General features: G+C 38.6%; 1 protein-coding gene across 1 annotated transcript in view; it reads left to right on the top strand.

The window, feature by feature from the left end:
• Positions 1-12,601, top strand: part of kansl1b (KAT8 regulatory NSL complex subunit 1b) — a 69,575-nt gene that overhangs the window by 16,004 nt on the left and 40,970 nt on the right. Inside the window, exon 2 of the mRNA XM_084087548.1 lies at positions 1,848-3,129. Within this exon, the coding sequence (XP_083943674.1) occupies positions 1,937-3,129 (1,193 nt within the window). The 5' untranslated portion in view covers positions 1,848-1,936. The remainder of the gene's footprint in view (positions 1-1,847; positions 3,130-12,601) is intronic.

Raw genomic sequence — 12,601 nt, 5'->3', positions numbered from 1 at the left:
GTTACAGTTCCGTCAACTGTCCCGAGTGTTGTTCACACTGGCCCCGGGCCATCGGGCAGTCCTTGTTGTCGAGCCCTGCATTAACCAAACAGCTTAGAAATAGTTTGTTCAAAAGTTATCATTCTGTCAGAGTTTAACGTCAAAGAATCGATTGCTCCATTTTACCACAAGTCTGAATAATTAATTTAATCTTTCATGGTTCTTGTGCTTCCTTTTTGAAAGCTCAGTTACTTGTTACTTCATGGAAAATGCCATCTAGTGTTTTGTGTTTTAAAATCTGCATGTCATTTTTGGATGTTCTTTTCAAATTCAAAGTAGCCGTTTTCATTTTGAATAGAGGCAGTTTAGCTACCTTTTTCCCCATTATTGTAATGGTCATCTTTACAAGACAAGGTGACATTTCAGCATTGAGCCATGTTGCTTTAGTGTGAGTCACCCCACTCCATTTTTATGTCTTAAGAATCTAAGTCTCTTTGCAAATTAATTGTGTCACTGCTCTCAAAATATTCACCAAATCCGTTAAGGCATGGCACTTGTTAGATTTAATAAGATTGGTTTACACCTAAAGGGTTTTGACAGTGCAGAATGAATTGGTTTGTTACAGATATAGTTATTGGTTCTGTCAACTTCAACCTGCATTCAAAGTCACTTTGAACGTCACGGTCTGTTGTCATTGTTTTGAGAGAGAATTGGCCTAAATATTTCTGATGTCTCTGTCTGAAGGCTGTAGTTTCACAGTTACTTGATGTAGAAATATGCTCATATCTATTTAGTTGGTCTCCATATGAAACTGTCCTTGTGTCTGGCTCTGTTTTTTCCTCTTAAGGTTTGACCTACATTGATACTGTCTACCGTTAAGCAGTGGTCCTCAACTGGTGGATCATGAGTCGTAATTGGGTAGTATGTCTGTTAAAATGCAAATAATAAAATGTAGCTTATCATATCACACATATTTACTGGGCTATATATCAAGTTTGTATGATATATCAATATATTTTTTTATAAATGACAAATGATGAGGCAATACCATTTATATTGATATCAAGGCTCGAAATTGCGACCATTTTGGTCGCATATTCTCATGAAATTTAATCTGTGCGAATTTATTTGGCAGCATTTGTGCAAGTGCTAATAATTGTTATGGTGGTGCGTTTTTTCTAGAGATGCACCAGCAGACCGGCCATAAATCGGAAACTGTTTTTAGTTTAATTTTCGCTGATCTCAATTCTGGACTTGCACGCAAACTTCATTGCAATCATTTCCCGAAATGTCATTTTTGTGGAAATATAACACAGGCCAGAGATGCGACACGCTGAAGACGGGCGCAAGGAGGAGATTGCAGACACGCAGCAGAGAAAATACCAGACACAGCAAGATCACTGTTCGCGATGCTCGAAATATAGGAAGAGAAATCTAAAAATTTAATTGGGGTGGGGATTTATATGAATGTATCTCTGAAGGAAACTGACTGTCTTCAGAATAGTTTCGATGGCATTTGTTTTTCCTCTTACCGCTGCACAAAGTAATGTTTATAAATGCAACGCTGCTTTGTTTATAGCGGTACCCAAAGAAATGCTTCTTTTCCATAAGCTCCACCAGCTGTGAGAGTGAATTTGCATTTTCATTCAGTCTGTCCGTTTTTGTTTTGTGCAGGTGTCTTATGTAACAAAACCAACTGCTCCTGCTACATGTGTGTAGCATACTTGTTTGGATTGTGATTAAAATGCAGTGGTTGCCTCTAATTTCAAATGGCTACAGATGTTTTTTAAGGCCAGTTTGGCCTGTTATAGAACAAATAAACCGCTAAATTTGACTTTTGATGTTTCTTTGTCTTGTGTTATTTTCAGGCTGCCCCCTGGAACAGTGGTGGGTGGGTGGTGTGGAGCTGGCCTCGGCACCGGGAGAGGCCCCCTCGCCCGCCCCCTCCCAGCGCTGCATGGCTGCAATGGCGCCCGCTTTAACCGACGCGCCGGCCGAAACTCACCGCATACGCTTCAAACTGGCTCCGCCCTCCTCCACCCTCTCCCCGAGTGGCGTGGAGGAAAGTGGTACCACCAACCATATCCTCGTGTCCAGTAACGGCGTAGTCAAGCGCAAGGCCTCGGAGGAGCGCCCCTCTCGCGGGGCCGGCCCCTGCAAGCCCCTCGTTACCTCATATCACTGTTCAGATGTGACCTCTGTGTCCTCAGCAAAAGAGTCTCTCAAGCTGCAAGGTGTTCTACTGAAGACGCACAGCATCCTGCCAAACCTCATACCACGCAAGCACCAGGCTTTAGAGCTCTCTGAAGAGCAGCTAAAGAGCATCATGAGTGCCGGTGGAGGAGGTGGGCCATGTGGGCCGCCCACTGTCCAAGGCACCACTGTCAATGGCGTGACAAAGAAAGTGACTAAACCGACTGAACGAGACAATGCAGTGACCTTTAATGGTGGTCAACATACTGTCGAGCAGGATTTGTCAAATCCGACTCAAATTGTCATTGCTACCAGGGGATTGACAACGAATGGTCCTCTTCGAGACGGTGCGGAGCAGCACCAGCTGTCAACGGGTGAGTCCCAGAATTGTCCCAGCAATGGAGAACCTCCTGCAACATCCCCAACCTCCATTGCACCTTTCACAGTGGACAAAATCTCAGACTGTATCCCGCTAAGCAGTGAAGATCCGTTGGCGCTCTCGCTCGCTACCCAGCAAGACCCCTTAGGTGACCTTGGAGCGGAGCTAAGCGACCGTACCCAGCACAGCCAGAGCAGACAAGGGGAGATCGAGGCACGGCTACGGCGACTACGCAAACGGCTACAGGTGGTGCAGGCCAAGCAGGTTGAGCGCCATGTGCAGCAACAGTTGGGCGGACTACTCAAGAGCACGCTGGGTGCTCTGGATGCCAGACGGCAAAGAGGCCGTTATGGTGACGAAGCCCTCACCCCTCAGGAGAGGGACGGACTGGGACGTTTCCTGAAGGGTGGATCTATGCCGGCTGAATTAGAACGACTGTCCCTGAGTTGTACCACCAACCTGCAATCTGCCGAATGTGCTTTCGATTCCGACGCCACGGAAAGCAGCTCAGGAGGAGAAACTGATGTGGAGGAAGATGAATTGGCTCGGGTCGACATTGAGCAACGCCACATTCCTCTGTGAGTACCGACCTTCATTATTCCTCTGATAATGTGAATCTAGATGGTTTAATGATGTCGGATAAGTGCTGATGCAGGCTGGGTGATGCTGTTTCATGAAACCATTGCGTTCTCACATGTTAATGAATCATGATGTGCAGATGTTATTGACTGATTGTAAATTCAGTGAGTGGCTGTTGTACATATCTGTACATTTGTAAGTGTAGATTTGTTCTTTCAGTTCAAGATCACATTGATTTGCTTTTGTTACAGAGGAATTTTCTTGATAATGAAGGTGTTCATCTCTTGAATATCATTTCTATTCTGGTTACACATGGACACATGCCCTGCACTCTCTCTTACATACAGCAAGCCAGTCGTTCCCTTCCCAAGGGCAGAGCCTTGTTTAAATACACTCATGGCAAAGGATTTTTCTTGAGAGGCAGTGTGTCACTTCCTTAAATCCATTCACACACTTTCTCATTCAGTGATTGGGCCTGTTTTCACCCATCCCAACCTCTGGTTAAGAACACACTGGACAAGTGGAAGGCAAAGATAAGGCACTGTTTAACTTCTACTTCCTGTTGGTATTTGTTATATATATTTGTTTATTTTAGCTTGGGTTATTTTTTTCCTATCTTTCCAGTATTTGCTCTAATTTTCCCAATACTCAAACCCAGTAAATAATCCAGACATAAGGAAAGTAATCCTCTTTATGAGGGAAATCTAGATCAATGATAAAAGCATTGGCACATAAAACGTGTATAGCTTTGATAAATACCACTTTCGCCTAATTTTGCTTTACTTGTTGTTCAATAAACATTGGCTTCTCCATCGCTACAGGTCTTCAAGTGGTCTCTTTTGCTGCATCATTGTAGTTGTATGGTGTCTCAGTAGCCCAGTGAGGCAGATTTTTTTTCTGGGCATTTTTTGTTGTTTTTTTTTAACACAGACTAAGACTGCTCCATGAGGGGATAACCTACATTCAGTGGAGTCAGTCACATGACTATTGCGCAAGGACAAATAGGCTTACTTGCAGATTATGCGACGAGCATAGTGAAGCGCGTTGACAAAGGACTATTTAACTTATTTTATGTTTTTTATTTTATTTTATTTTTTTACTTAACCATGCCTTCCACACATCCATGGGTACTTCTTTAAAATGGGGTTTTAGTCCTTTATTGATAAAGCAACAGATTCCTTTGAGTACAGCATGTTGTAACTTCATGCAAGGTCTTTTTGTTAGGTAGGCTAGTTGATTTGTCTTGCTGCTTAATCAGCCATTAAAGCCAGTGTCTTGATGTGCGAGGGGTCACTTGAGTGCAATTCAAAGCAAATCTGCAGTACCCAGTGGGTCATTTGTGTTTGCCTAGTTTTTGCTTTATTGGTGGTAAACGGTTGCTTTCCTCAAGTCACTAGAAGGAAAATGTATCCCATATGATTTTTCATTATTGCTGTTTTTGATTCAGCTAGGTAGAGTTATTGAGATTTTATATTGTTATTGGTGCCTTTTGTAGATATTATTTTGTACCATTCCCCTACCTCAGACAGATTAAGAGTGCTCAAACACTGTATAAGGACCACCTTTGGCAATTCAGGTTAATTATTAGCAGTGTTTGCAAGCTTCCTTGTTCCTCCTGGGATGAAACTCCATTAAATAACCATGTTTCCATGAAGACCAGCTTCAACATCCATTATGAACACACAAGCGCAACCACATTTCTCAGTCTTGCAAGTGTCCTTCTGGTACCATGGGCTAAAAATGAGCTTTCATGTACTTTCACGCACCAGCTGGTGGCATTCATTGTTTCAGGGCTGTAATCCTGTTATCTAGAACCGGTTTGAATGAAAAGGAGCCATTGAACTGGTCGAACATCAAATCATACCTGTCATACCGCTTTCTGCTGTAAAGACTCCTCAAGACTTCTGTTATTTACTAGGGCTCTATGATTTCCGCGATGCAGAAAACACGGACGGAATCGCGGAAGCCAGCCATAAAAAAACTGAATTTACTGTATAATGCGGAATTTTACGGAATTTGTCAATTTTTTGGTGAATAAATAAAAAGCAGGTCAGTGCACTTAAATCAAATCACGATATAGACTAGTGGAACCTTACATAGAAATTGTTTTTTTTAATTATTAAAATGTTTTTTTATTAATTCAATTAATTAGACATTAAATTAAACCATTAAAATGGAAAACAAAATTTGAGGGGAAAAAACATATTTCATAGGGCCCAAAACAAGTAATTTTTGTGAACTTTTGAATCAATTGTTGTTAAATTGTATAAGTTTCATGATTTCAATTAATTAGACATGCTTTTTGATTACAAAAATTAATTTAATCAATAAAATGGAGTATTTTGAAAAAAAATTAATGGATTTCATAGGGCCCTAATTTACCCACCCTTATATCATTCCAAACTTCTGTGGACCACAAAAGGAGTTATTTTATGTATTTTTGAAAAGGGATGTAGTAATGAATCATTCACACAGGTTTTGTGAACTGCATGAATTGAATAATTGAAAAGATTATTTTACTGATTGGGCGTGGATACACCAGGAGAGCTAGGAGGATCAATCAAATCAATTACATTTTCATCTGTTCACTTTAGTGATGCTATTTGTCATTTTGGTGTTTAACATCTCCACTTCTTGTCACTTTAATTATTTTGAAACGAACAGCCAGGATCTTCAAACATTCTCTTTAGTAGCCTATTCCATATTCAGTGGAAGTCATACAGGTTTAAAAGGAGATGAGGGTTAGTAAATATTAGTAAAAATCTTATTTTTTTTTTTTATTTTTTTTTTTTGATCAAACTCTTTTTACCTTTTTTTTTTATTTTTTAATTTTTTATTTATTTATTTTTTAATGTAAACAAAACAAGCCATTATGGAGCTACTAAATGTTTTTATCTCCCCCTTGTAACCATTAATCAATGTTTTTGTCTCTGGAGTTTTTAAGATGTTTGCCTTCAGGAAGAATAATGATGATTTAAGTGAGGAGTGATTAAGTTTGAGTTGAGTGTAATTAGGTACTCCATGTACCCGGTCTCCTAAAGGTTCTTCTATTAATGATCTGTACGTCTTCGGATATTCAGACTTTTTACTGAAATTAACTAGTGGACAACCGATCTATCGCAAAGGCCTATGTTTGGCATTTTTTTAATTATCGGCATCGGCCGATGTGTCTTAAGTGGGACTTTTATTTTGACAACGCTGAGAGCACCAGTGCCTTTCTCCATCTTCATTAGTTTATCATTTCTATTTAACAGTTCTGTCAAATGCTTTATTAGATAACACTGTTAACCCAAGAAGGTAAACTGTATATAAAAAAGTATTTTAATGTTTGCTTTTCTATTATTAGTAATAGAACGACAAACACTAAAAAAAAAACAAAGTCCTTTTCTCATCTACCGTCAGCATTCAGCAAATATTCATTTATCTTAAAAGTAAAAAAAATAAAATAATTTCAAGGTCAAATCATTTCCCAGTGTGATTAATTTTCAAATTTTTCCTAATTTAGTAAATATTAAGGGAATAGAAATGAAATGAAATGAAATAAAATAATAACTTAACTTTTTTAAATAACTTAATTGAAAATTCTGTCATTTACTCACCCTCAAGTTTCAAAACCTGTATGAACTTCTTTATTCTGCTAAACTTTTTGAAGGATTTTAAGTAAACTAAATATACGTTTAATTTCAGAATATTTAAATTAGCATGATCGGCTATAGAACACTCTTCTCTTTAAGATAACATCGGCCATCAAAAAAATCAATATCGACCTCTAAAACCAACCATTATAAAGCCTGGCGTTTTACACTTTTGCCCTTTGTCTTTCCTGCGGTGTGCATCTGTCCTAGGTAATGTTAAAAACTTGCCTGCTTTTTCTAGACTTTGGTAGATATTAAATTTTCTTTTTTCTTTTTTTAAGGTAGAAAAGTCTATCAGAAAATGGACTATACCCTTTACTTGATAACCTAACACTCTTTATTCAGCTAATGCCTACAAACTATTATTTTTTTTTATTATTTTTATTTTTTTTCTTCTGTTATTAAGACCTCCCCATTGGAATGGTTTCTGGTTTTACCAGTAAACCTTCTTGGTCAGATAGCCGACAAGCTTTTTTTTTGGTCCCCTCTCCAATAGTTTTTCACTTTTTTGACATATTCACTTCCATGTTTTGTTTTGTTTTTGTTTTTCATCAGAGTTGTCTTGTCTACTAGCCTAATTCAAAAGTGTTCTGACAGACTTGACATTTTTATGTATAGACCTTATCCACCAGAGAAACGAGGGAGCCGTCATCTTTAGAATATTGTCTTTTAACTTCCGTTTTTGTGGTCGCTCTGTATATTTCTATGGTATTGCTGTCCAGGAGTAATTAGCTTTTGAAGTGGATTTACTTAATATAAAGTTAACGAAAGTTATCATGAGGACTGTGATGTTTAAAGCAGATGACTTAACAAATGTCAGTCGACCAGGAAGATTTTAAAACGAGCCGTTCATTAATAAACACGCAAAATCACTGTGAAAATACAGACCGGAAGACAAAAGACAACGAGTGCAGCGCTGAAAAGGGGCGGCGCTACATAAGATCTATAGGGCTGCTCGATTATGGCAAAAATCATAAACGGGATTATTTTTGGCCAATATTGAAATCCCGATTATTTAACACTATTATTGGTGGGTGACATGATCAGTCTTATTTCATGATGAGTAATTTTAGGTATCAGTAAAATTTCCCAGTTATCAGTAGGCTACTTTAGTTAAACTAGTATTAGTTTTTGCTGACGTAAGTAAAAGTCAAAACAGTCACACAAGACAAGTAAACAGTCAGCAATACAATAACACTAATTACCAAAAAAATTTACCAGGGTTAAAGCAGATATTGCGTCATTGACAGGCAATAAGTGAACATGGATGGGCACACACCTTTACATGGAACTTTCCTCTACTTGGAAACATTTAGGATAATGGAAGTACACAATTGAAAGAAATGTATAACACTGTGCAAGTGTTTTTTTGTGGATATTTTGATACAAAATTCTTACATATTGTACCTTTTAATGGCACAGACTGAAGCAGTAATACTCCAATATACTGTTCAACATGCATTTTCTTTCTCAACTGTTTACATTCACTTAAGACAACCGATTGTGAAAGTGCACCGCTGAATGTGGCAGTGGCATAATAATCGTTTTACTTTGATTATTTTATTTTCATAATCATTGGAAGCCAAAATCGAAAATCAATTACAATTAAGTGCACCGCCCTATTTTGATGTTTATATTCTCTTTAGTTCCAAGTTTTGTGTCCTGTCTTTGTTAGATGAAGTGTCACAGAACAAGGCCATTATGAATAGATTGAGTCAGAGAGACGTCTCTTTAATCAGTCTGGTACACCATAATAATACACCAAACCCATTGCCCACTGGCTGCAAGTCCTGTGTGAAAGGAGTAAAACATTTTAGCTCTAGCAGTGGTTTCATTCTTCACAGATGGCTTTTTAACATGATGGCTATTTAACATTTGTGTTCTTCCTTTTCAACAACCTTAGTGAAGGCTTTTGTGCTACTTTTTCTATATTCTGTTGCTTTCTCTTTTCTTTTTGCCCTCCATCTTCTCTATCTTCTTCACACACATTAAAATCAGACCATTGCTGCTTGAAATACAAGCACTGCCAGGAACATATTCTGACTCTGCATCCCGTCCACAGTCATATGGCTGGTGTGTGTGCACAAATGAAAGTACGTCAAGTACTGCTGTTTAACAGTTGATAGACAGTTTTCATCCAATTGATATATTAAAGGGGTGATGAACTGAGAAATCAAATTTTCCTTGAGCTTTTGACATATAAGAGGTCATCATACTATAAGAATATCCTGTAAGTTTCAGAACTGAAAACGTCCTTGTTAGTCCAATAAAAGCTGTTATTGACACCAGGCACAGCGAACAACAGGTTTTTCAAAGTGGGGATCTATGACGTCAAAGGGTATCAAACACCGCCTCCGCAGAAAATGATCAACGCCTACTTCAACGCTGCCTGTTTAGCCCCGCCCACCGATTCATGAAACTCATTATAATATGCAAAACTGTTATCCAATCATAGCAGTGGATGTTTACTTCCAAGTCTTCAATGCGGCACGCCCATAAAAACCGAAGAAAATAGCCTATTACTTTTTCATTTTGATGTTTTTGAATGTAAAAACCAAGCGAACGTCATAAGTTGACCTCAGACATCAATATAAAAAAATTAAAAAAGCCAGTTCATGACCCCTTTAATCAATTTATCCACTGTCTTTGTTATAAGGCTAATAGCCATTTACATTACAGCCTTGAATTTGATTTGTTTTTTGCTATTGCTAGTCAGGCAGATAGTACTAGAGAAACACTACTTTCTCTTTCTAAAGAGTATTTTATTGCACACAAATATTTCAATATTTGGCGTTATATCAGTATTTTTTTTAGTTTGTATAGTATAGTTTGTTTTGATGTTCTATTCTGTTCCATTTCATGGATTTTACAAACTCAAATCCCATTTTACCAAATCATGAGAGTGGCGTAGTACAGTTGAAGTTACCATCTACCATTTTGAGTTTGTGCAGAGCGGCCCACGTTAGTGAGTACAGGAAATGAGAGATCTTATATTGTGGCACTGTGGTTTCCGGTACTCGCACACAGTGTGAGAGAACAACAAACTCTCAGACAGCAAAACAATCATTCTGACTTGTCCTGTGTCGTGAACCCCAAACTGTAGGGAAAATGTGTGTCTTTTGTCCACAGATATTCACGCCAACAACTGGATGGACCCGTGATACGTTGAGGATCTCATCAGGTCTTGAGTGATTAAAACTGCATTTGTGTTTGTAGTAGCCTGAAGCCAACTGCAGAGAAAGACTGACTAATTTTTAAAGGGCAGACCCAGCTGTGTGCTGTTCCCTCTACTCTCTGGGCTGTCACTATGAGGCAGCTCTGTTCAGCTTCAACGTTTCCTTTATCTGCATGAGTAAAATGTATTTTTTTATGAAAAGCAGAGGTCTTATTTATACACAGACTTGAATCTGTAGATCTGTAACGTAAGATTAGTTCACCCAAAAATTCTGTCATCGCTTACACACCCTCATGTTGTTCCAAACCTGTATTACTTTCTTTGGTGGAACACAAAAGGAGAAATGAATGGGGGCCAGAGCTATCACGTTAAAAAAAAGTATGCTAAAGTACCATGAAAGTAGTCCATTTCTCTTGTACTAGGCTGTCTTCCATGTCTTTTGACGCTACGATAGCTTTGTGTGATGAACAGGCCATAATATTTACGACACAGGCCTCATTTAGTGTGAAGGAATGGCAAGTGTATACTCAAATTCTTATGTTTTTTGTGTTACTCTGAGGGAATGACATGAGGCTGACAGGGTTTGTACAAGGTGCTTAAAGTGCTTGAAGTACTTGAATTTGACTTTTTGAAATTGAAGTCCTGGAAAACCTGGAAATATTTTTGAAGAGGTACTTGAAAAGTGCTTGAATTATTAAAAACAGGGATGCATACCGAGCTCATGTACTCATAAAAATGCTCTGATACCAACAACCGATAGGCCTACCAGGCAGTGTGTGTGTCCAGACAAAGAAACACTCATAACAGAGAGTATAATGGGGATAATAAAGAAGGCTGTCTATGAAATAAATGTATCTTATTAGTGGAATATTAATGAAATATAGTAACACAGAGCTGATAAGAGAAAAACGCACAGTGGATTGAGTGTGCAGCAGCACAGACGCGAGCTGGTCGAGCGCATCCCTTTTTCACAGACATCAGTGGAAAGTTTGTAGTTCAGTCGGATGTCAATGGCAAAGAAAGTAAAACGAGGCATGTAGTTTATTATTAACGTTAACTGACGAGAGTGAGAGCGCACTTCTGTTGAATGCTCTTGATTGCTGATCGTTCACTCAGCACGTGTTATTTGGATAAACTAAATCGTGTAATATGCAAGTAAAACATGAACTGTTACCTGATTTATGTATAATGAGTGGTTCCCTACATTATTACTTACAGGACGTGTGCAGTTCAAGTTCCATGAATGCAAACATCCAAAGCAGCGTCTCAGCGCGCAAATACTGAATTAAATTGTCTTTCACGTCTTGCGCTTGTACGGGCGAATTCACACACAATTATGTAAAAACGCCCGTCTTGGCGAGTATCCTAGTAAACAAAGTCGGTTATATCTCAAGTGAACGTAGACGTGTTCAAATGGGGTCCGTGCGTTCGGTCTTAAAGGGGCAACAGGTTTTTATAAACCTGCTGCTGTGTTTTAATGTTAATCAAACAAAGGACAAATAAATTACTCGCTGCTCTTTGACTAAATAGGCTACCCTTTTCAACTTTACAAAAAGGTCCATCTATATTTAATTTATACGTTACTGAATTAGAGGATGGATACCCGACCCGAGCCCGACGGGACCCGTCGGTACCCGACGGGCCGGGTTCGGACAGATATTTACAAATTATGTTCGGGTCGGGCTCGGTCACATCAGCGCGATAAGGCATTGAACATTTTAAATTTAAAACAGCTTATTATGTTGGTAGCCAATGTGCCTGATGCTTTCACTTGATGCAAACGTTCGTTTTTGTGATTAAAATACATGTAAAATATTACCATGACATCTGTCTTTCTGTGTGCGGAAATTTGTTTATGTAGCCGTGACAACGAAACGCGTGCATGCGCGCCTGCGTTAAGTGCGCTTGTTGCTCCGTGCGCGCTGATGCACTCATCCTGCTGACATTCCCGAATGCCTTCCTACAGTTGCTTAATAAAAGCGGGTTTTTCACACAAACAAACGTACATGTGTCATTAGTATGAGAAAAAAAATGGGATTTTAACTGTCGGTCTCGGGTCGGGCTCGGACATAAATATCTTTATGCCTGTCGGGCTCGGGTCGGGTTCGGTTACTGCTCTGTCGGACGCGGGCCGGGCTCGGACAAAAAAATTCGTCCCGATCCGCACTCTATACTGAATATGCATTTTTTTCACATTTGATTACTTTATTCAAATTTCTGTATCTGTTAGATCTACCTGAAAAACTCTAAAAACACTATTTCATTTGTAGCCTTTCTTTGTTCTATTGTATTTATTTGTGCTATTTGTAATTCGATTATTTGTTCTTATTTTGTTACTGACTGCTTACTTGTCTTTAATAATGTTTTAAATTCACATTAATTAGGCTGGTAGTTTTTGTTGTAGTATCAAAATTGGATTAAATAATTGATAATTCACTGGTGTCTAAACATTTGTACCACTGACCCAATCCTCAGCACTGAGCCCTGCTGGAGCTGCTCTAGTCTAAATATGTGCTGTACTGTTGAATGAAAGATAAAATATGATAGAGCAATAGAATGAACAGTGAAAGTAACAGAAGCTCATGCAATGCATTTTAGCAGGCTTAATTAAGCATGAAAATAACTGAAGGAAATATATATTTGATGGACAAATTAAGCCAA

Source organism: Abramis brama, assembly GCF_963993115.1.
Source record: "Abramis brama genome assembly, chromosome: 1".
NCBI classification, from domain to species: Eukaryota; Metazoa; Chordata; class Actinopteri; order Cypriniformes; family Leuciscidae; genus Abramis; species Abramis brama.
Note: the sequence above shows the minus strand (reverse complement) of the source record. Positions and strands in the feature narration are given on the sequence as shown.